Below are 23848 nucleotides of genomic sequence, written 5' to 3'. Positions count from 1 at the left end.
GTATATGATTTCGTTACCGCCGTTCATCTACGAAGCGGAAATATTACATTTACAAAACCTTTAACTCTCTACTGACGAGGTTGTAAGACTTTGTATCGTAAATTTTTTTGCTTCATATGTAACGTAAGTGTATAACATTCCAGTGTATTTTTAGGAACATTCCAGGTGTGAGATTATGATGTGCTCATTTATCAGTGGTTAAACACTTAAATACTCATGTTTTTTTCCAATCAAATCCAATCACAGACATTGTGGTATCGAGAACCCTTCATGGGCCGAGATACGGCACTTTGTGAATTTTCTCGACTCCCAACTACAAGCCTGCGAAGAAAGTTCGTTCTGCAACATGGAATTGGTGGGGGACACTCTTGAGGGTTTCAGAAGTTTTGTGGTTCGTTTTATGATCTTAATGTCACGGGTAAGATATATATTCATTACACGCGTTACATCTGACAATTTTTAAAAGTAATTCCATCAAACGGTCATCAAGATCGCCCTCGTACAGTTTTTTGGTCCATCTATCTTTGCATCCTGTTCTTCTCGCTCGCTATTTTGTCTTCCCTCTGTCTAGATTGCTATTCATTCACGAACTAACAACTATCCATGCCTAAAACCGATTTCAAAGAGGCCTAGTTTATCATGGCATCAATTCGCAGAAGAACCTGCTGAAAATATTCTTCTTGTGTTACTTAAAAGGATTTTGCTACACCATCTCTGAAAACATGTGAAGAAACTACTCAAACTCCAGGCCTTGATGACGATACTGTTGTTGAAGATATGGAACCTGCAGCAGTTGAAGTCTCACAGTTTAGTCTAAGGAGACACTGGGAGACTAGGTATGAGTAACACTGCATCTGCACAGTGACTACATACATAAGATCTGCGCAAAAGCTAGAAATTATTTGATTTCAAAGTGCATACTATACGTGTGTGTCTGTTTTGTGTTGGTGGGACCGATTGAATTACTGTCATACTGTTAAAAACTGTTCAGGGAACAGCTTTTGGTAACAAGGGAATGGCTTGCAAATGTACACTGAAAGCAACAGTCATAGATTTTAAGTGGTAATATCCAGTTCCTTTTTATTGGTAGTTCGCATCCCTACATATTCTTCAACCAAGATCGTATTACAATGACGTTTGTTGGCTTTCACATTGACCCAAATGGGAACTTAATCGATCCGGGCCGTCAAGTTACCATTCAGCCAAACTTGATGTCCAGGCACTTGCGTACCGGCCTTCACGTTCAAAGGGTTGACATGCAAACTAACTATGAATCTTGGAGCAAGTAAGTGTGAAGCTGATCTAGCGTTTGCGTATTTGACAATAGCATATCCTAGGCCTTAAATTTTGTAGGGTTTCTATAGCTTTGCTTTAATCACAGTTATTTGATAAAGCCAGTGGACAAATAATAATTATTTTCCCTGTGTTTTTCCCTGCAATGAAGAGTCCTTGGGTGCTTTATTTAGATATTCTTGCTATTTTGCTCTTTATAGGGGACAGAAAATCGAAAAACTTTGCGGAGTAATGGGTGTCGAATGGCCTTGTGATCCAGATGACTCGTACGAGCTCACCACAGACAACTTAAAGAAAATCTTAGCTATTCACATGCGTTTTAGGTATGACAGTGAACGCAATTTCTAATAACTGTACGTTGTAATATCTTTAAAAACTGTTAGACAATTAATGGTAATTGAGCAGATGGAAATTGTGGAATTTTACATAAAAAACAAGACGAATTTTCAGTTTCTAACATGGCTCTCTCGATCTTAAAATTAATAAATCCAAGGTGTGGCATCCCTGTGGTCATTATGGGTGAGACTGGCTGTGGTAAAACATGCCTTATTCGATACATGTGTGGCTTACAGTCTGGGCCTGGTGGACCTAAAAACATGCTTCTAATGAAGGTAAGAATTTATCAGGTTGTTGTTTTGTATATTTTTATGGCTATCTCTGAATACACTTTTGCAGTCTATTGCAACCAAGTTCCTAACTAGTAGTATGATTTGAAAATTTTTTGTCCGATTGCCGCCATAATCAGCGTTACTTGCTCGTGCACTCAACGATTTATCTCATGCAGTCCTAAACCTTGACTTTCCCCAAGTCCTTTATTTTTTCGTAAGCCAATATTTGTCTTGAAATTACGCAATAAGGATAATAGCTCATTTTCTCCCGCTTTAACTTTTATGAAACGGTGAAAGAATACGCGAAATGATCGCAGATTACGCAGTAACACAGGAGATTTTCTCATCTTCTATTTGAACATTTCTCCAGGTGATCGTCATAACATTAACACCTACCTAATCTAAATGACAGGTTCATGGAGGTACTACCTACAAAGACATAGAGAAGAAAGTGGAGGAGGCTGAGGCAATGGCTATTGTGAACGAAACGTTGAATATCGATACGGTGTTATTCTTTGACGAAGCTAACACAACTGATGCTTTGGGAATGATCAAGGAGGTTATGGTCGATCGCCGAGTCAATGGCAGAAAGATAGGAGTAGGGCTTAAAAGATTACAGTTCATAGCAGCGTGCAATCCTTACAGAAAGTACGTTGAACACCTTTGGCGAATTTCGAGTATTACATATATATATTAGGTTTTTTTTTCTTTAAGTGTCATTTCAAAACAGCTCTTTTACTTTTGTTTCTTAGACATACAAATGAAATGATTCATAAGTTGGAGTCAGCTGGCCTGGGGTACCATGTCACCACGCAACAGACACAGGACCGCCTTGGTATAAAATTTTTGTGAATTAATATCTGATCTATAGCATTGTTGACTAAGTGATAAACATATGTAGAGAACGACATGCAGCTCACTTAGAGTGAATTTTTGGGCACGGATGCTTCCTCAGGACAGGAGTGGCTCATCGCACGGGGGCTTACTGCTGTGACCTTTAGCCTCTATGCACTGTATAAAATAAACGCCAACGATTTAAATTGAGTCTTCCCATGTCTTAAAGTCATGTGCCTGTAGCACTTAATTTTTTTTGATGCTAACTTTCTCATTTTTTCCGAGAAAGACTCCGCCCTACAGATCTTTCTTTTTTTAATCTTAAAGGTCACATTCCGCTTCGGCATCTGGTGTACAGAGTGCATGCACTACCAGAAAGCATGCGTCCGTTGGTATGGGACTTTGGTCAGCTTAAGCCTGAAATTGAGGAGCTTTACATTCGTCAAATCGTCACCAGATTTGTGAGTCTATTTTCGTTGTTCGATCTGTAGAAGATGGAAGATCAAAATTCCAGACCTTGATTTCATTTGGAAGAAGAGTAAAACTTAAGAGACACCTAGAGACCTGTCAATTTAGGAAACATTATTTACCTTTTTTCAAACAAGGTTTTACAAGAAGAGAAAATTCCAGGAGATGCCTCGCTCGTGAAAGCCTTGACAACCATACTTACTGCTTCTCAGCGCTACATGAGGGACCAAACGGTAGGTCAAGCTTTCTAAAAAAATTTGTTGGCGCGGCTCGAAGACTTATCGTAGATAAATAGGAAATGTAGGAATTCTATTGTAACGCAACTCTTTTCTGACTTTACTCAAATAATTACACTGAACCGAACCGAACAGGATGAGTGCAGCTTTGTGAGTCTTCGCGACGTTGAACGTGCAATGAATGTGATGGTTTGGTTTTACAATCACCGTAATGCTCTCAATCCATTAATGGATGATGACACCGATGAAGACAGTGATGACGACGATGACGACAGCGATGTCGAGTATGACGAGGATGAATTGGATCAGGTAACGCAGTTTTAATGACTTTCCGGCATCATGTAAGAGCAGCATTGATGTTGTTCTCGCGATCGCTTCACACTGTAGACTGATGTGATTATTCGTTTGTACTGCACTACTCATCCTCAATCTGGCTTTTCGCTTATGGTGAATTTCTGGTTTTTCTTCGCAAAGGGCAATGATGGTCTATTTTTTCTTTGGTTTAGCTTAAGCAACCAAGGTCAGGGTCTAACTCATGGAATGACACCATTGTCCTGACAATTAGTTGAAAGGTCATCTAAATGAACTTTTTATAAATCGAAATAAGCGAATTTTTATAACAAGCATGCACACATAGGTCTGACTTTCAGAAAGACCATGAATCAATAACCTAAGAGATGCAACTATTATAACTCCACTCTTATTGTTCTGTTTTTATTAGCCCCTTGATGATGTTACTCGAGCAGTTGTGCTCTCCCTTGGGGTTTGTTATCACGCACGCCTTCAGGACAGAAAGCCATATCTTCAAGCCGTCGCTCAAAGCTTTGCAAACCCCTGTCAATTGCCCGGCGGACAAGAACGTATTCTGAAGGAAATCACAAGGTAATGTTAACAAACATCTATCGTGTACCCTGTGGTCGAGATAGGGCGAGCATTTTTTTATTTCTGTTTATAATTGGACTTACCTTGTGAAGTTGTTTCGTGCTTTATCGTTCCCCAGCTGTCAGAAGGCAGTGTTGAATGAACTGGAACTTGGGGATAACATTGCTCGCAATACAGCATTGAGCGAAAATGTGTTCATGATGGTGGTATGTATTGAGCTGAGGATTCCACTGTTTGTCGTCGGTAAACCGGGTAGCTCCAAGTCACTTGCCAAGACTGTTGTAACTGACAACATGCTTGGAGATGCCTCAAGGTCTGATCTCTTCAAGACGTTCAAGCAGGTAGGTAGTTCATGTATGTACAAGCTGCCCTTTTCAAAAATGATGCAATGACGCGTTCTGGAGGAAATTGAAAGCTCATTTTGAAACAAAATGATGCATGCTCTGGGTGTATTCATAATTGAAAAAGAATGTCTCGAAGCAATAATCATTAGGGGAAATTAGTATACTCACTAAGTTCCCTCAGTTGATGGAACGGCTTTACTGATTCTACTTTTGACCAGGTCCAGATGATTTCTTATCAGTGCAGTCCGCTCTCAACTGCAGAAGGGATCATGGCAACCTTTCGCAATTGCAGTAACTTACAGAAAGCCAACAACCCAGACAAGTATGTATCAGTTGTGGTCTTGGACGAGGTTGGCCTTGCTGAAGACTCACCTTTGATGCCCCTGAAAACTCTTCATCCGCTACTTGAAGATGGGGTGAACTCAACCGATGACATCATTGCCAATGAAGAGCAACTTCCTGAAAGAGTGGCGTTCATTGGGATCTCTAACTGGGCTCTAGACCCCGCCAAAATGAACCGTGGAATTATGTTATCACGTGGTCTGCCTGATTCTGAAGAACTTGTGGAAAGTGCAATGTAAGATTTTCCCTCGGTTAATTTTTGATAATGACAGCCTGCGATCTACAGACTTAAAACCGTGACAGCATCCTTATTTTCCTACTTTCAGTAGTGAAATAGAAACTTGTGACAGATGAAATTTGTAAACAGGAATTTAAAGTACGGTTTGGGAATGTAATATTTTATACTGATTTTTAACTTGTTATCATGCAGGAAACGTTCACAACATAAATTTTCTTTCTCTGTAGGGGCATTTGTTCCACCAATAAACGCATACAAAGCTTTGTTGCACCACTAATGAATCCCCTGGCACTCGGTTACAAAAAATTGTACGATAATCAAAGAGAGTCTGAGACCCTCCAGGAGTCCAAAAAAGATGAATTTTTTGGCCTTCGGGATTTTTACAGGTAGCATTATGATTGAAATGTTAATTCTGATAGTTCTCTCATTATTACTGATTAGCTGCTTATGTGTTGTAGCTGAACCCTAGTCATCTTTGGTTGACCATTCGTCATTACTAGCCACTCTGAGGTTACGCTCATGTAGAAATGTTGCAGTTCTATGGGCAGAACTGACCAGATACGGGCTCTAAAACTGTAGCGTCTTACATGCGAGCCTATTTTGTCCCTTTTTCTTTACAATAGATGGGTTAGTTCACAATAAGACCCTTGACATACTTTGTAATCCTTGCTTTTGTACTGCAATTATGTCTTGTATTAATCGTTTAAGTTAACGCATTTTTTAAATATTTTCGTTCACCATCTGGCTGCTATGTTAACGAATATTTCAGGTTTCAAGTTCTCCATTTGTAATAAAATTAGTTGGCAAGGAAGATCCCTCAGTCGGTAAATATTTTTAGGAACTATTGGAAGCTTAGATTTATCATCAGGATGATGGGATTCAACTCTACTTCTTAGCAGTAATGAGCGTGTAACTTCTTCTTACGTCGCCTTTCAATGTGATACAAACTTTTAGGCTCGTAGCCAAATTAAATTCCGTTGCAGCTGACGTCTATCAAATTTTGGCACTGAACGGATTTAAATTATTTTTCTTTTTACCCCAAGCCTTGTGAAAATGGTGTACAAAATTGCTGAGGAGCAAGGTCGCGAGCCACGTTGGCCTGAGGTAGAACATGCCATAAGAAGAAACTTTGGGGGACTGGATGAGATTGAACCTGTGGAAATTTTCAAACAATTCGCTTTCGGTGGAAGCCGCATGGTATGTGTTTTATCGGTATTTTTTTATTTCTAGTTTACCCATACCTTTTGTTTTTGTAATATTAATGATCTGTACTATACTATGTAATACTTTTAAAAGAAATGAATGAAAATAAATTGTCATCGTTAGAAAAGAGGTCAAAGATATTAACTCGAATGCATTTGTCGCATGTGCATTGAACGAATCAAGCTATTGATGTTATCACCGTTGAAGCAGGTCACTGTCATTTTCACTTCAATGCATATCTACTCGGCTCTTGTCTCTTGAAGATGGAGCAAAATGAAGATCCGTTGTCTGCTGTGAATCTGATCAAGGCCAGCCTTAAAGATCAAAAGAAAACGAAAGGGTAAGGAAGACGTTCAATATTGTCTAATTCATCACTGCGCAGGGCTCAGTTGCTCTGCTATCTATCATTAGATAAACTGTCAAGACAAAGTTTTAGCGGTTTGTTCATGTCAAATAAAACGATAACACTTTATAATCTTTTACGCGAAATCAGATCCATGCATTAAGAATTCAAAATCTAATAAGTGGAGCAGTTCTTGTTAAAAGGTGTTTTTCTTTTGGTTCTTTTGGTTTAAACAGAGAGAGTCGATACCTACTGGTATTGACAGAGAATTATGCCGCTCTGCCGATTGTTTTGAAAGAGTTACTTCGAACCGGTGATGAAACTCGACCTGGTGACGAACCTGTCGTAATTTTTGGGAGCAGCTTTCCGAAAGATCAGGAGTACACACAGGTACTTACACTTTTTAACACTCGTATTAAATAATGTAATTCACACTAAATTTGACTTCTGAATAAGGTGGCATAACTAATTGCAGTTATTCCACATTATTTAGGGAACTCACGTTGATGGTTGACAAGTCAAAGCGTTGATTTCAACTTGTAAATAGGATGCTCCTTTGAAACTTTTGAAATAATCTTCAGAGGATACGGCTGTAATCTTTGGCGTCTATAATGGCTAGAATCGCAACTTGAACAAATTGACCAAACTTGTAATATCAAAGTGAAAGAGGAGCTACTCGTCCCATTAAGTATGTTTAGATAACAACGAATAAAAACGAAAATATTCGTCAAAGTTAGTCATTTTGATCGTTTTAACGTTGGTCCTAGGACCAACTGGAGTTACTGATATCATTATGTTTCGTACGAGTAGTCAACGATCAATTAAACCTATGGCCCATAAAGCCTTATAGTATAACTGCTGAATTGACACAGAAACTGGTCGATTAGACCGTCCAACTAAAACCATAGTGGACACGCTGTTCTGTTGGGGCATAAATTGTGGATTATAGACGATTGAGTAGTGGTTTGAATTTGCGACCCTTTTCTGTTGCACATATTTACAGGTTTGCCGAGACATTAATCGAATTAAGGTATGCATGGAGACAGGACGGACTGTAATCCTTCTGAATTTAGAGAGCCTCTACGAGAGTCTCTACGATGCTTTGAATCAGGTATGGATGGGAGAAGAAAATCTCCTTTCAATTAATTTTTCTCGTCAAAGTACAGCACATTCTAATGATGTTAAAGAAAGCTTGGTAACGAATTGTACATTTTAAACTGAAGCAAGCACTGAGAAATCCTGTCTGGTTTACATCTTTTCAAAATGGATCATTCGTTATCATTAATTCTTTCTCGGTCTGTTTGTCCCTTTCGTTTTATTTTCACCAAAAAATGCACGCATCAGTAGCTTCGTAATGTTCCATTTTCTCTCTTCTTTTTCGTTCTTCGAGCATCGGTGTTATTCATTGTCTCTCGTTGTCATGCAGTGCATGTTTTTCTTACTGTTTTCTAATCTTATCACTCAGTACTATGTGTATTGTGGAGATCAGAAATTTGTTGACCTTGGGCTAGGAAGTCACCGCGTCAAGTGCCGTGTACACAATGATTTCAGGTAAGTATAACGGCGGTTTGTATTTCACTTAGGATACAGACGGAATCCCTTCTATAGTAAACTGCAAGACCTGCTTCAATACGCAACAAAACTGATCGTACTCTTCTTTGAAGCATTCATTTTAGAGCACTTTCTCCTGGTTCTTTACAATACATCCAAGAAGAAGTCTGGGAAGTAAATCCTATTTGTTCTCTCTACGAAGCTGTATGTTTGGGTGTATTTTAATACATTTTTTTATACAATAAATCTTCATGGACAGACTCGTTGTGATTGCCGAAAAAGACGTCGTTTACAGTAAGTTTCCAATACCCCTCATCAATCGCCTGGAGAAACATTATCTTGTGACGTCAGCCAGTCTCAGTCCTGCGCAAAAAGTCGTTGTAGATCAACTCAATGATTGGGTCAACAGATTTTCCCACGTCAACATTCCGCGACATCAACAGATGAGGTATGTATTGAATCTGGCCACAGCTAAAATTTCAACTCTTTCATTTCTAAGCATTTGTTGGATTTAAGTTAGAACTCTCTCATTTCTCATAGAATTATGCTTACTTCATAGTAGATTGTAATGTCGTTTCAGAAAGCCTGGCAGCACAATTTTCATGCGTGATTAGGTCACTTTGTCCTATTGCTAGTGCGCCAGAGGCGTTGGCATCATTTACCCTTAAACGAATTCCGTATGACCGTATTATTTCTTTCTCTTGTTTGATCAGGTAACGACCGATTTCTAGTAAAGAATAAGAAATAGTGACGGAAAATGGTCAGTAAAATTTTGAAAAAATTTAGACTCAGGTTTTCATCACAGAGGGCTTCAACGATGGTTTTTCGCTCTTTTAAAAATTGTATTTTAGGGCGTTTGTTGTTGTATTCAGAACGGGGATTTTTTTTAGTTCAATAATTTTTTGGCTAAAACTCATGTTAACGCATTATTATCATGCTGTTTGAGTTTACCTAGATCACTGAATGTAAAAAATTTGACTTTATGCCATAAAGGAAATATTTGCCTGGTGATGCATTTGTCGGTTACCACGACGATACTGCAGCATCAGTAGTGCTACAAGTATGCAGTGACTTAGACGAGGATGAACTGTACAGTCGTTTCAACGACAAGAATTTTTCGGAAAGGGTACGTTATTTAGAATGTAGTTATCAACATTGCTAGTAATGTCTTGAAGTAATCCTAAAGGCATAAATATACTCTTTGGTTATCATCACTTTTTCAGTTCCTACCTGTAAGAGCTGAAGTAAGAAGCACGTGTATTTCCGTTTTGTAGGGTATTTTTGCTCTTTCAAATGGTCTTTTAATTTAAATCCTGAATTTTTCATTACATTTGACGTTGTAGGTCCTGAAGGAATCCCAGGAATTGCTGTTGCAGTGCGCCACACCTGATGCTGTGGCAAGGTTGGTTCATACGAAGCTTGCTACACAGGCAGACCAACTATGGGAGATTTACTTTACAGGCCAGGAACATTCAAGTTTAACAGCTTTCCTTCGAAATGTGTTAACGACAGAAGAAACGAAATTGGGCCAGCCCGAGGGAACTTTGATTCAGGTGAGCGTGCTTTGGCATATTTACTTAAGTACTACAGAAGTTCCATACATTTGCTTTTACGTCTTAATTAAGTTAATATATAGATAAAGCCAAGCCTAAAAGCGGAGCTCGCATATTTTTTTGCCCGCACGTCTCAAGGGCACAACGCCTTGCCCCGGCCAGGACTAGAACCCGGGTCGTCCGGCTCGGAGCCCAGTGCCCTGACCACTGGACTACTGAACAAAGCTGTGGCGTTGGCGTGCCCGCGGTACAGTCGACCACGCATATTAAAAGTAGCACCTTGTATGGTTGTACGGTCGTACGGTCGCACATTCGTACAGTCGTACATCCAAATTTTTTCGGCTTGATGGGTTTCTACTATTTTGCATAATTATGGGCCTACGCTCTGCGAGCTCCGCTATTATGTATTATGTTCCTGCTTTGTGTATCTGCTGAGAAAATCTGTACTTGTACATGGATATTTTCAGAGTATGTAATTGCAAATCTGGTGACATATACTTATTACTTCTGAGGGAAGCTATACTTATACGTATGTTCCTAATTATTTGTAGGTGACGACTCATGCTAGGTTGCTGTCGTCGAATGATTTGAAAGATATTTCATCTGCTACCTCTTTGCCATTGTCAAACGTCTCATGTCTAAGTCTGCAGCAGTTCCACACAGAGCAACAGTTCTGCTCATCTGTAAGGTGAGGACGTTTTGTAAGTGGTAGATCAAATGCTAGGTATTTGTTTGATAACTATTTATGTAGATAATTTAATGAAACTTCTTGTCTGTAATGAAGTAGTAAAAAGTAGTAAAAGTAAACAACTTTCATACCGTTTGTAAATTCCATGAATACTAATTCGTGTTCACAGGGATTTTTTTGCGAAACTTGGTGGAAGAGAGGGATTGCTCATGGTCCAGTGTGATGCTGGAGATCTTAATAGCAAACTGATCCCCTGTGCTCGTCACTTGCTAGTGGAACAAAGAACCACAGCAGAGCAAGATTTTCTAGAAAGCGTTGGGTGTGCTCCCTCGTCATTCGTGCATATTGTTCTCATCATTCAACTGCCTCGTCTTGTTGGAGGTTGTCCAACTTTTGCTGGTTTTCAAGGAGGACGCTGGATATCTGTCCACATCGATGAACTTCGCCCACCGACAGGTCAAATACCAGCCATCCAGTTTATGGTGGACCGGCCAATCAGTAACTTGTTTGACGTAGCACCGACCATCACACGGGCTGATGATATGGAAGTTGAAGAGGAAGAGGAAACAGAGGCTGATATCGACATGGAGGCGTCGAATGCTGTTCCCGGGACTGATGCCATTTTGGATAAAGTAGATATTGTCAGTCTTGTGAGAAGCTGTATTCAAGCTGCCGTTGCAAGACTTGACGAAGAGTCCTGGCGTCCGTCACGATTGACACGCCGGATTGAACTGATGTTAAGTCTTCTCCCGGACTGCAGATCTAGTGGGACTGGTAATTATAACAGGACTCTTTGCTCTTTACTTTAACGACATGCCGAGTGTCCCAACTCGAACGTGTTATTGTTATAGGCGCCTCCATTATCTAAGCTCCTAAATGTAAGCAGCACTTTTTTCGTATAAGTGTCTCCGATCTGTCTGAACGTTTAAGATCCTCCTTTTTGCCTGGACTTCTAGATTATTTTTTCTAGCATTTAGTTGAGATGACGCGGCTGATCGGTTAAGCTTCAGATAATCCATTTTCTAGCAATAGATAGGCTCCAAGCCTTGGAGTTCACTTAAGCAGGATCCCTGTTTATCTTTTTTCTGCCAGATTTGTCATTTGCTACGGTTTTGTCTCGGCGAATCCACAAACTACTTCAAGAAAAGGATGAGCGGGCTGGGACGAAAGCCACTGACTGGTTACGCTCAGAAGCTTTGAGTGGTACCGGGATCCAAGAAAATGGAACATTCAGAAAAGCACTGTGGCAGAAAGTATATACGTCAGTAATACCAATTCTCTCGGAAGTTATTGCCCTTGTGGACCGCGATTCTAACTTGGAACTTGTGACGGGTGAAGGTACCTGGTTGTCACGCCTTTGGATATCACTTTTCCAAAGCCAAGATATAGTTGAACTTCAGTACGACAGCTTTCTGTCCCTTGAGAGTGGCATCATAAGGGAGCGCGTGCCAGTAATGACTTCTGCGTGTGAAAGACAAAATTTTGACCTGCAGTTTCCTTTCTCGTGGCTGATCAAAGAGAGAACTGATGCTATGTGGAAAGAGGCCTGTAGTATTGCAGGTAAACACAATTTTAAATATTCAGCGTACCCATGAAGTAGTTTCATTCTAGTTTCAACGATAAAGCACAACAATGTGCGCTATACTTTCATAACACGCTAAACTTTAAGGATTGTTTAGTACAGAACTCAAAACAAAATCTACACGCACGGATAAAAAGAACCGGCGAGTTTTAATTGTTTATTTAGTTTTAATTTCGGTAGACTTCACATGTGGGACTCACTGAGTTTATAGTATAAGTTCCTCGAGTCTTTCCATTTCTTTTCCAAACGGTATTGCGTATGCGTCTTGATTTAGCTAACATTGAAAAAAAAAATTTTTGACGAAGTCAAAAGTAAATATATTTCGTTCGCCATATAAACGAAAGTGGAAGGTTCTTGAAGTCATTGCTGTTTCATTCTTTTATAAGCGAGAACAAACACCCCAGTTCAGCGGTGTTTGTGCGACCTAGTGACTACTTCGGAAATCGGACGACTGCTCGAAGAAACTGAATATGAAGGCTACGAGGAAGCTGCAGTGATGCGCTACCTTCACGACTTTGTTCACATGGTCCACAAACCAACAGTTCCTGGAGAGGAAGAGGTAGGACATCATAAAGAATGGTGATTGGATTCTCCTATCTCTTTTCTACGAAATCTAGATCCGCTTTTGTCGTAGCAAGCGCATATGAATTATGCACGACATGCATCGAATCAGTGGCAGAAAGGGGCTGCTGTTTTAGTTAAAAAAGAAATGCAAATTCGTACAGGAATGTAAACCAGTTTCACCCACGAGCCTGAAAGATCCTCTACCTGGACCATTTGTATATAGTTTTTCACGTCACCTTTCTGTTCACCTCATAGTGTGAAGCACATGTGAACCTAGCGTATAGCCTTTCTCGCCTGGTTTGACTTATGTTGGGAAATAATCTGTCGTTTGTCACACATTAGCAGAGACGAAGCTAACCTGCTATTCTGTAGATGGTGATAAAATTTACCAGCTGAATGACATGTGGACCGAGAACCTGGGGTGAACTTGAGACTATCGACCCAGCTGCTTCTATATTATCTTGAATCTGTGGCAATTTGAATTTTATGTTTTCGAGCCATCGGCAAATTGCCACCTTGGAACTTACCAAGAATGTAAAAAATTTTCATTTTGTATTAATTTTTTTCAGAAGCCTGGTAGTATATTCATTCTTGTTTGTTACTCAACAGCTGATTAGTCAAGCTATTGTCACGGCCGCTCGCAAGTTGCATGATGAGACATGTTCGGATGAGGAATTCACCCTCACCATCTCTTTCATCCACGTGGCTTATGATCGCATCGAGAAACGTTTGACGAACTTCTGCCAACTAGTACAGGCTCAACCAGATATTGTCACCAGCCTTCGGGAAGTTATTCCTCCAAGCAAAACGGAGATGGTAAGCTTATTGCTTGTTTTGAAAAGTAATCCTTCAATCGAAAATTTCATGAGATTAAATTTAACCTTCTTATTTTTAGCCTTTTACGCTTTAGGACGTTTCATGCACTTATATTTTTGAATTATGAATAAAAACAGTGTAGCAGTAAGATTGATATGATGCAATAATACCTTCAAGGTCCTGGATGCCGTCGCCCTAGAGATTTGCTTGTCCAAACTTGAACCTGGTGCTGAAGAGTTTGACGATCCACAGACTCGCTTAGTGTGGTGTAACAGAGTGTTGAGTATCAGAACAAGTGCTGAGAACATGATCAGTAATCTTTCACAGTATGGCCGTAAAGTAAACCACATTCTACTTAATTGCAGGTATTGCACTTTTTAAAATTCTAGATCGACTAATCACATTTCAGTTTTTTTCGATGGAATTCGCTTTGCTTTTGGCTCTTAACCTCTTACCTGAAGTACATTCAAAAGAAATAATAACCGCAGTCAAGATTACTTTTTAGAGCTTGAACCTAAACTTAATAGGTAAGGATATTATTGTATCTGATATCACCACTTTTTTTTTCTTTCGTGAACTTTCTGTGTCAGGTCAACTTGGCAGAGAGTAAGTGCTGTGCGATTGTTTATTGAACATACCTGCCCTGGCACAGTTGCATGCCACCCAGCAGATGTGAGGAATGTTTTTAAACTGTGGAAGGTGGGTCGAAATATCTATATTGAATAGCTTGTATTTGAATAGCTTAAGAGTGTGTTGTGGTTCTTAGTGCTTTGACTTTAGATTTCACTTTCTGTTTCCTCTGTTTCCAAAACAATCTTTCTAACAGGCGTTGGGTGATGAGACAGACTTTACAAAGCCGCAAACAATGCGAGTTATTGAAAAGTTTCTTGTGGATTGCAGCGAAGCTGTTAGTAAACGTTATACCAGGTAAGGAGATAGCAGTAAAAATGTTAGGATAGTTGGTCATGAATTGGACCTCTGTCATTGTGCTTTTAAAAAGGCGCTAGTATTACTGATGTTTTTCGAAATCTTTTTTGATAATTTTCTTGCCCTCGATTCGCCTCGATGAGAGTGAACCTCTCCTTCCAATGTTCATCGTGCTTCCCGTGCGTGCGTCTAAAACTTACACAGATAGTTTTCGTTGTAGCCCTTAAGCAGCATTTCTTCTGTCCCACAGTTATGGTGTGAACACCTGTCCTGTGTGTCTGGATGGTCTGGCTCAGAAGGATCCTGTCAAAATGCCTTGTGGTCACGTAATTTGCCTTGCTTGCATCACTAGCTGGATTGAAAGGGAGAGAAAATGTCCGTGCTGCAAGAGAGACGTACCGGATGATTTTAAGATCTTACCCACCAAACTTGTAAGGTATAATGTATTTATTGTAGCCCAGGTAGCCCAAGCTCGCACAGGGAGCCATCGTAAATACCTGTATTTTGTGCAAGAGGCCCTATATAATAGGACTATGTGTGGAAATAACGGTTACCTATGTTTTAAAGCGCGTTAAATTTAATTGTTCTAAAAACCAAAACTAAAGCAATCAAACAACGGCCAATCGGAAAACAAGTGCTCTAAAGAATTAATGAAGAAAACACAGATGCGCTAGAAGTCATCTTGATAACAGGTTAGTTTTGCCCACAAGTCATCTTACCTACGGATCGATACGCCCCCAAGTCAGCTAGCCTGCAGATTTGTTTCGCCTACAGTTCAAGGGCGTGATCCATCCGTCATTTCATCCGATTGACTGGGAGAATGGGGCAAATTTCTAGATCCATTGTAAAGCTCAGTAAAGCGAAATCAGGCCATTCCATAGTACTTTCAACACTCAATTGAAAAGTTCCCCATCAATCAACGAAAAAATGAACCAATGAAAAATACATTAAGTGTTTTCAGTTTCGTAAAGAATTTTGAACTTGAGCATAAGTCTAAGTTCCTCGCACAAGGCGTTTTGGATGAGATTGATAATGGAGAATCAAACGAAAAGTTGCGCTTTCCTCTTTGTAAACTTATCATCATTTGCTATACACTGTAGTAATGACATAAAAGTCTTTGGAGATAGATATAACCGCTTCGCATAATGTTATTCCCTTATTTTAAGAACCATTCATTGACCGAGTTGGGTGTGCAATTATATTTACAGGAAAGCTGTTCGAGAACACTTCGATTTCCGTCGTCGGTGCAACTCCTTCTTCATGGAGCTTGTCTCATTGTTCTGTTTTGGCACAAAGGACGATGAAGGTGCTATGGATCCTGAACTGTTTAAAATGTTCATGAGCTATGTGATAGAAGCCAGTTCAAAGACTAAGGATTTTTCTCCTTTTCCGGAACATGGCATTGATGCAACACCTGTAGTTAGATCGTTTCTGCTACAACAACTCCTGAGAGCAGGGTATGTACAGCTGTTAATGGCGGCAATACGTTTTTTATTTGTGGGGCTTAAGGAAGAAAAACCAATGCTCTGCCATCCGACCAAGGTTGACAAATTCCTTAGATAATGGTGAGGCACCAGCCGAAAATCACTCCTTCATTTTTTTTAACCTCAGGGTTCGAAACCTTTTGTCTTTAGGGCAATTATTTTCACTATTTGTATCAATCAAATTCTTTATTTTCCTACTATGAATGTTATATCAGGTCATATTCTCTTTCTACGATCGTGATTTCCCTTTTCTTTATCGTTGCTCAATTTTATCACTATTTTTTTTCAGTGACAAGGAAGTAAAAGAGCATTTAACACACTACTTGGCCAGCGCTCGAGAGCTTAGACCAGAAACAGGTCACTTGTTACAAGTCTGTCAACTTTTTGTGCACTGTTGGGAGGTGAGCTTTGGAATTACAATTTATTTGAAATACGCAGTACTGCTATTGTTTACGGAACACGCTCTTTATTCAGCACTCGCCTTTGATCTAGTTCTGACCCACAAGAGATTCAATACTCTATTTATCCTTTAGTTATTTCCTTTTTGTGTTGGCAATTTATCATCACAAGGAATCACATTGATCAACCTAACTTAATTATGAAAATGCTTTCCTTGTTGTGAATAACTACACTGTATTAATATCTCTCTAGAAATAACTATCTTTTCAAAGATAGCGTGATACTCTGTCCATTGCTGCACACAAAAGATAATCTGAAGAAGTTTCTCACTACTTTGTCGTTCACTCTCTTTGCAGGACTCCCTGATCAGCTTGTATTCTAAAGCCTCGGACAATTTGCTTGTTATGATTAAACTTGCTCAGCAACTTTGCGATGAATGTTCTCCTTTGCTTACCTCCAACTCGCCACAGCAACACACTCGAGACCTCGATGTAGATGTTTTAGAGGCCGTTGCTAAAGCGCGCTATGCTTTAGCATTAGTTGCTAAGTTTATGTACGAAAGTGTCACAGAAAAAGACGGTCCGTGGAATGATCTGGTAGTACAAAACGAATTACAAAGCCTTTTTGAAGGAGCAAGGAGAATGTGCTACAAGAGTCTGAGCCAGATTCCCCGATTGTACCTTCTGAAACAGCTGGCGAGGAGGTTTGGTGTGGAGTCGATCAATATCTTGTGTGATAAAAAGGAGTTTGAGTGGATTTTGCCTCCAGAGAGTAGAGAAAAACAGGTAAAATGCGTGAAGAAGTTGATTAGGTCAATACCTTCGCCTCTTATTTCAGTTATAAATCTCTTTTAAATTACAAGCTTCTTTTCTCTTTTAACCCTTTGTAGTAAACTTAATGCCCTTCATTTATTTTCCCTTTTTGTCTTCTCCAGCAAGGAGATATTGGTCCTGATAGGTTTATTATATACGGAGAGGAGTACAAGAAAATCAGAGAAGCTATGGCAGAGACTGTGCTAAGTGGTACACCGAAGGAGTTGAATAGCGCGCTCCAGGTACGAAATCGTAAGAGACAGCCTATTGCTGTTTACATCCACACTGTTGATCGCTTTAGTCTCAAACTCGAAATAGTTTTGATTGTCTCGTTGTCTTAAACGAGGCCGTGTAGTTAAAACTTAATGGTTGGTTTTCGATCGCATTTTTCTACCACGAGGCATACTCTCAGAATATGATAATAAAATACTAGAAAAGCGAAATGTAATGCTGCGAAGAAAACGAAAACTACTCAACTACGTGACAGAGAAAGGCAGTTTCCAAAGCGCGTGCATCGAGTTGTTTTAAAAGATATTATAGCGTAGAAGTAAATGCTGTCTTTTATTGGCGAAGAAATTTATCTTTCCTGTATTGTTTGTAGAGCATTGTCTTGCCGCCTGTCGTGAGGGATGTCATGATTTTGTTGTCTGAATATCGTGAAGTGACCACTTGTTATGGCTTCACCTCCACTCAACGACAACTCTCCCCAAAAGTAAGAAACTATCAGTCCTTTTTATATAACCGTGATACATGCTTAATTGACTCTACAAACCACTGAGAGGAGGTCTGTTGCTGTTCGTAAAAGTGCGCCTATGATGTCAATAACTGACCAAACATCAACATACCTTCATATCGTATTACACAGGTAGTTCACAAAGTCATACACGTCGATAAACAGAATATTATGAGAAAGCCTGATTTTGTTAGGAAGAAGGTGCATATACATGTAAACAGCAACGAAATGAATACATGCTGTGTCCTTTCTTTCGATGAAGGTTAAAATGTTACTTGATCAAGAAACATGAGGGAAATCCGTGAAAGGTTTTCTTTGTTGTAAGGTTTTTAGCTGTAGTTTTAGATTTTTCACCTCGATGAGATCAAGCAGTAGTCCCTGGTAGCTTATCAAATGCTTTGCCTTTCAGTCTCACCTGTGTTTTCAAGAATTTATAACTGAAGGTGCTCAGCTTTCTGCCAAGGTGAGTTAAAATGGAGCATGTTATTTCTGAGTGACTTCCGCAATTTCACGTTTTCATGTGGACTCTTTAACTCCCCTTGGTCACCAGTCTCTCTGCTTTGATAACTTTTGTTTTCTACAGGCCCAGCAATTCGCCATTCAGCTTCTAAACAACACCCATGGTGATGCAGGGTTTCCTGGCGTTCGAGTAGCTCCTGATCGATCAGCTTTGGACCAAAGTTTAGCGGAAATTGTTGTTCATACCACTGCTGTGTTACAGTGTACTAATCAAATGACTATTTGCGAGCCACTACGTCAACTTATGGACAATCCTGAAGCTTTGATGGTACGCTTAAGATCAATAGAAAAACCAGTACAAGCTTTGCTTGTATTCACTTGTATTCGCTAGTAGTTGCTAAATTGATAATAGTTTCACGAAGTGATTTCCTTTTGATAAAGTTGCTTTCGTTTGTATCTCAGAATGCCTATTTACCCACAATGCCAGACGACAACCTTCAGGAAGCAATGGCGGGAATGCGTGAGAGTGGGAGCTGGTATCGTAAGTAGCTCAAGAGATCTAAAGCAATTTAATTTTGGTTAGATGGTGGATTGTTAGTTTTTATGTCAACGGGAGACATACTTATCTTTTCGCAGAGTGCCCAAAAGGACATCCCTACTACATCGGAGATGTAAGTATCACTTCTTAACACAAGAGTGGCCTCTGCTTGCGTAATTCAAGCTTAAATCATTGTAGACAGTATCATTTTGTAAGGAACGAAACTTTAACCAAGGAAACGTGAACACATTGGTCTAAGGCAGTAGTCATAGAGGTAGTGGTGGCGATAAACATTGATGATATAATACTAAGTTTTTTCCACTGAAAAGCCTGTGGGCAAGGAAATTTCGCCGCTTAGTGTATTCAAAGCTCAAGTAGACATTGCAGCAATCGCGTCTTCTATCCCGTATGGCTGGTAGTATCGTCCTCGGATTGTTATTTTTCTTACTTTTACAGTGTGGTCGCCCCGTGGAGGTGAAAGTTTGCCCTGAGTGCAAGGTCCAAATAGGGGGAGCCGGGTATCATCTCTCGCAAGGAAATACTGCAGCTCAGAGGTATGGAATGGCGCTTTATTTGATTACGTTAACCGTTCCGTTACATGGGTAAATACATTAAGTGCTGTATGCCTTATAGAACGTTGGTTTGAAAACGTTTTCGCAACTTCCCAGACACTAATGGTTTTTGTCGATTTCTTTAATGGTACCCAAATTATGCTTAACTAACACGTGTAACCTCTGATAGCTTGGGTGTACATGAGTAATTTTATTTGGTGTTGGATAAGTTGTTTAACCCATTTCTTTTGCTTATTGGTGACCGTGTACTTTCTCGGAAATAATTTTATTTGAAAATATTTTACTTGATACATTAAATGTCCCCGAAGTTGAAAAATATAAACTTTGATCGTGTTATCTTTTGTCTGCAGGGGGGACCGAACAATGACGGGCCACGTGCTTGGCCATGCTAATACCAGGTCCAGAAGTCTTGCTCCTGAAAGGAACTTGTCGCCTGTTCTTGTCGGCATTACACGGATTCTTATGCACTGTGCCATGATTGAAGGAGCCCACCGGCATCCACAGGTGAGCTGGTCCCTTATCCCTTCGACTAGATCTTGAAAAAGGTTAATTATTTCTCGTTCAACAAGTAACCCTTGTCTTATAGAAAAAACTAGTAGAGGTGAAAATGTGAATGTGGAACTTGTCCGTAGGTTACTCTGGGAGTCAACAACTCCCTCTCTTCCTTTGGTTCATTCTTTAGGTATCAGGAATTATCTGAGAAGGCTAAAGGAAGTTGTATCTTTCCTTGGTGTCCTTCACCTCATTTGTCATTGTTTTTGAAGATATCGTTGTTCTTTCTTTTGTGCTCCTTCCGCTTTTGACCTTAGTCTTGTTGTGATCATGAATGGATCATTAAGAGGGATTAGGTAGGAGGTATTAAACAATAAATTATTCAGAGAAATGTTTAGAAAAGGTGAGTCTTTGGGCTTTGTGTACTTTGATAAATCGGCAATTATATATACGTAAACCAAAATAGTATGAATTAAGTTCTGCCTTTCTATACGTTTGATGGCCCGCGAATTAAATTATTAAGTAAACATTAAATAATGCATTTGTGGGTAAACCTGTTAAACTTCGTCTTGATTATTTTACTATTTCTAGAATATTTCCATCCTCATCAATTCCACAATTCCACCAGCGGCATTGACACGTTATTTGTGGGATCACCTGCGGTTGGACTTTGAGGTTCTCGCCAAAAGCCTGGGGAGGAGTGTGGACGATACGGTGCTTTGTATCCACATGGTCCTTGCACAGATGACCGCACATGTCAATAGTGGTTAGCTTCTAAAAATTCTCGATACCATAGCGCTTCTCGTTTTCGAGGAACTCGGAAATTTGCCAATCCTAATTAAAGTCTCTTTGCTTTTCGCACCAGTCCTCATAATAGGATTTTTCGGCGTAAATTTAAAATGAATAGGAAAAATTGCAAGGTGCATATCGAGGCCCAAATACGGGAGGAAAGTTTATTCTGTTACATTTTAGATCCTACACATTTTTAGTTATGTATAGCTGACCATATGTTTGTGCCATGGGTTCAAATATTTGATCTTATTAGACTGATTGATAGAAACCCGTTGAAGCAGTTTCATTTGCAATCTAATGAGATTTGAAACGTTTTAGCACAACAGGCCGCAAACTTTGCTTATGACATGAGATCGAAGGAGTCTCGGAGAGCATGGGAAGCAGCCTTCAGTGCCACCGTTGTGACTCCAGTTTTAACGGTATGTTAGATTTTTGGTGTAGTTCAGGTTTTCCTTTTGTTATTTGTTAGGTCACCGATTTTCTTTTCTTATCTTTTAGAACTTTGAAGAGAAAATTCAACAGTGCTTACAAATGTTGGTTAGTGACAAGCGGCTCGGTGAGTTCATTTCCCCGTGAAACAATAATAATATGTGACCTTCGACATTAGTACCCTTCAAGGAAAGCCATCAACTCATTTAATTATGGGCTTAGTGTACTGTCAATTTAGCACTAGATATTTTTAGGGTATCTAGAGGCAAACGGGAAAAATTGAGATGAATTGGTATTTAAAGAAAAAAATTGCGGGATAAATTTGGAATTTGTTGTCTTTTTTTTGGAGAATTTCTTGAGTGATTTTTAGGCCATTTTTCGAGAATTTGTATCTAGGCCAAGAGATTATAAACTGCCGAAAGTTTATAATCTCTTGATTTAGGCCTATGCCAATTGTTACAACTCATTTTAATTAAAATTATTGTGAACCAGATGGAGAATCGACAGGTCCGTGTTTAAAGGGTGGAAATACAATTCTTGCTTTTTTTTTTCAACAAAAAAATATCACATTGATGGCCCTTGATTGTTTCCACAGGTAATAATCCCCTAATGCGTCAGCTGTTTGAGATAGACGTCCCTACTGAAGCTCTGAGTGGTGGTATCCCTCCCACTTGCCCTGCCCTATGGAGATACCGGACTCAAGTGACTCTTAATCACTTTGCGCACACATTTCAACAAGAGGTATTGTCCACTGATCCTGAGAGGAACAAAGTATTAGCGGAGTTTTTACGGCAGGTAAACCATATAAAACTACTTTCACTTACCAATTTTTACATCTGTTTCGTATGTTTGCTTTCAGGGCACCATTTTTGCTTTTGAAGCTCGTAATTCGCTGTGAAGTATGGTTTTAACAGAGACTATGTTGAACTGAAAAATTTCTTAAAACATAAGGTGCGAGCTATCGGTAAATGAGCAGCACCAACGGATGATGATGATGGACGGATAGATGTCAACCATCAACTGTCAGTCCTTTTGCCGTTTTACATTTATTTGTTGTTTATCCATAGGAACACAAACTCCGCGCTCTCCGTTTTCTGCCCGACATTATAAAACTACAGCGTCTTCTGATGGACAAATTCCATCGTCGAATTGACAGAACTGAAGCAGAGCGCATGAGGATAAGGGAATTCCTGCGGAATATTCCTTCAAGTAAGTCGACTGTCGAGTGATTTTTTCCTTAGTTTTTTCTGTTATATCAAATCCCTTGACTTTTTGTCTTCCTTCACAGAAACAGAGAAAGATGATCTTGCGTCACTGATAGCGAGCTTTAACGTCGCATGGAACCTTGTGCGGCTTAGTCTTGATCAGCAAGGTATGCCTAGATTGGCAGCATTTGTAAACGAGTATTCATGAATGAAACAGGTCGTAAACGTATTAGATTTTACGGTATTATCAAGTTATTAAACAGCACAAACCGTTCATGCATTAGGTACGCAGGACATAATTTTACCCGCCTTTTACAAACGATTCACTTAGTTCAAGTTCATGTTCTTTTTCATTTTTCCTCCCCCCCTCCCCCTCCCCCCCCCCTCCTCGTCCGCACAGACCACTGACTGTGATTGTAGCTACATATGTAGTTTATCTCTTCTCAACCATTAATTGTCCTAAACAGGGCGTCTACGTCCTCCAAAGGACTTGTGTGACCAGCCCATGGATAATTCACGTCCACTTGCTATACTCCTGCCAAGTACCTCCGGCATGGGTATCTGTTCCACGGCTCTGGTATTTTTCCTCACCACGCTTCACAACGAGTTCAACGAAAGATATCAAAACTTGATTGGCGGGAGAGTGACGTAAGTGCGACAACGGAACCTTTTCCCCATGCCACCCACCCTAAGAGTTACTTTGCTAAGAGTGCCGTGAATGACCTCACAACGTTTTCAGTCCTATTCCAAGTTTCAATGAAACGATATACATGTTGCGTCGACAAGGAAGTAAATTTCCTTTTGTAGCTTCAAATATCGTTCCCGCTCTATATGGCCAATGTGCTGAACGTACAACGATTAATTTGCCAATTTTAACGTGTTAACAATTTCTTTTTACAATTTCATTTGGCAATAATTTTTTCATCTCGCACTTTCACAATTTTGTTTGTTTGGCTGAAGGCTGGGAGCCGACAGTTCACGTTTTAAAGAAAAATTATGAATACGAATATTTTATGATCACAACTGATCAGCACTCGACGTCATGTTCTCTGTGAACTAGCCACAAGTAGATTGAGACACGAAATAAGAATAACTGATTTTAATAATGAACCTCTCTGTGTAACATTTGGGTATCCTTGCAGCCACTTGAAATTTATTGCAAATGTGTGATGTCATTGTTCCCTGTGATTATTAGAGACCTGCCTCACATACAGCTGCAAGACGTGACAAGGTCACAACTGATTTCATACGACACCGAACGAGATCTTCTACCCCTTGTCTTGGCGCAGTGTAATTACTCTCTAGAGGTGGGTCGAGGAACATTGGTTCAGTACAACTGGGAAGCCCTTGAAAGACAGCTGATTGACAGGTTCATAAGGGGAAGACCACTTATTGATTTCAAGGTACGAAGTAGCTTCAAATATATATAATGATGTCCAACGTCTGTAAAATATTTCCTAA

General features: G+C 39.8%; 1 protein-coding gene across 1 annotated transcript in view; it reads left to right on the top strand.

Moving 5' to 3' along the window:
* Nucleotides 1-23848, top strand: part of LOC131795674 (E3 ubiquitin-protein ligase rnf213-alpha) — a 67966-nt gene that overhangs the window by 24779 nt on the left and 19339 nt on the right. The window contains exons 31-80 of the mRNA XM_066166185.1: nucleotides 247-418; nucleotides 697-836; nucleotides 1091-1285; nucleotides 1494-1616; nucleotides 1787-1904; nucleotides 2314-2549; nucleotides 2654-2736; nucleotides 3063-3196; nucleotides 3341-3436; nucleotides 3575-3748; nucleotides 4161-4321; nucleotides 4440-4662; nucleotides 4884-5242; nucleotides 5473-5631; nucleotides 6289-6442; nucleotides 6712-6788; nucleotides 7028-7181; nucleotides 7795-7902; nucleotides 8257-8342; nucleotides 8602-8790; nucleotides 9336-9468; nucleotides 9686-9895; nucleotides 10447-10583; nucleotides 10753-11357; nucleotides 11676-12143; nucleotides 12552-12724; nucleotides 13339-13545; nucleotides 13723-13910; nucleotides 14136-14244; nucleotides 14372-14472; nucleotides 14723-14908; nucleotides 15681-15929; nucleotides 16246-16357; nucleotides 16712-17140; nucleotides 17290-17409; nucleotides 17769-17879; nucleotides 18310-18363; nucleotides 18484-18687; nucleotides 18822-18900; nucleotides 18996-19030; nucleotides 19354-19451; nucleotides 19820-19973; nucleotides 20553-20727; nucleotides 21072-21172; nucleotides 21252-21309; nucleotides 21778-21977; nucleotides 22250-22391; nucleotides 22471-22554; nucleotides 22855-23035; nucleotides 23583-23790. Coding sequence (XP_066022282.1) covers nucleotides 247-418; nucleotides 697-836; nucleotides 1091-1285; nucleotides 1494-1616; nucleotides 1787-1904; nucleotides 2314-2549; nucleotides 2654-2736; nucleotides 3063-3196; nucleotides 3341-3436; nucleotides 3575-3748; nucleotides 4161-4321; nucleotides 4440-4662; nucleotides 4884-5242; nucleotides 5473-5631; nucleotides 6289-6442; nucleotides 6712-6788; nucleotides 7028-7181; nucleotides 7795-7902; nucleotides 8257-8342; nucleotides 8602-8790; nucleotides 9336-9468; nucleotides 9686-9895; nucleotides 10447-10583; nucleotides 10753-11357; nucleotides 11676-12143; nucleotides 12552-12724; nucleotides 13339-13545; nucleotides 13723-13910; nucleotides 14136-14244; nucleotides 14372-14472; nucleotides 14723-14908; nucleotides 15681-15929; nucleotides 16246-16357; nucleotides 16712-17140; nucleotides 17290-17409; nucleotides 17769-17879; nucleotides 18310-18363; nucleotides 18484-18687; nucleotides 18822-18900; nucleotides 18996-19030; nucleotides 19354-19451; nucleotides 19820-19973; nucleotides 20553-20727; nucleotides 21072-21172; nucleotides 21252-21309; nucleotides 21778-21977; nucleotides 22250-22391; nucleotides 22471-22554; nucleotides 22855-23035; nucleotides 23583-23790 — 8452 coding nt within the window. The remainder of the gene's footprint in view (nucleotides 1-246; nucleotides 419-696; nucleotides 837-1090; nucleotides 1286-1493; nucleotides 1617-1786; nucleotides 1905-2313; nucleotides 2550-2653; nucleotides 2737-3062; nucleotides 3197-3340; nucleotides 3437-3574; nucleotides 3749-4160; nucleotides 4322-4439; nucleotides 4663-4883; nucleotides 5243-5472; nucleotides 5632-6288; nucleotides 6443-6711; nucleotides 6789-7027; nucleotides 7182-7794; nucleotides 7903-8256; nucleotides 8343-8601; nucleotides 8791-9335; nucleotides 9469-9685; nucleotides 9896-10446; nucleotides 10584-10752; nucleotides 11358-11675; nucleotides 12144-12551; nucleotides 12725-13338; nucleotides 13546-13722; nucleotides 13911-14135; nucleotides 14245-14371; nucleotides 14473-14722; nucleotides 14909-15680; nucleotides 15930-16245; nucleotides 16358-16711; nucleotides 17141-17289; nucleotides 17410-17768; nucleotides 17880-18309; nucleotides 18364-18483; nucleotides 18688-18821; nucleotides 18901-18995; nucleotides 19031-19353; nucleotides 19452-19819; nucleotides 19974-20552; nucleotides 20728-21071; nucleotides 21173-21251; nucleotides 21310-21777; nucleotides 21978-22249; nucleotides 22392-22470; nucleotides 22555-22854; nucleotides 23036-23582; nucleotides 23791-23848) is intronic.

Source organism: Pocillopora verrucosa, chromosome 4, assembly GCF_036669915.1.
Source record: "Pocillopora verrucosa isolate sample1 chromosome 4, ASM3666991v2, whole genome shotgun sequence".
Classification (NCBI taxonomy): domain Eukaryota; kingdom Metazoa; phylum Cnidaria; class Anthozoa; order Scleractinia; family Pocilloporidae; genus Pocillopora; species Pocillopora verrucosa.
The sequence above is the reverse complement of the archived record's forward strand: the minus strand, read 5'-3'. Positions and strand labels throughout refer to the sequence as shown.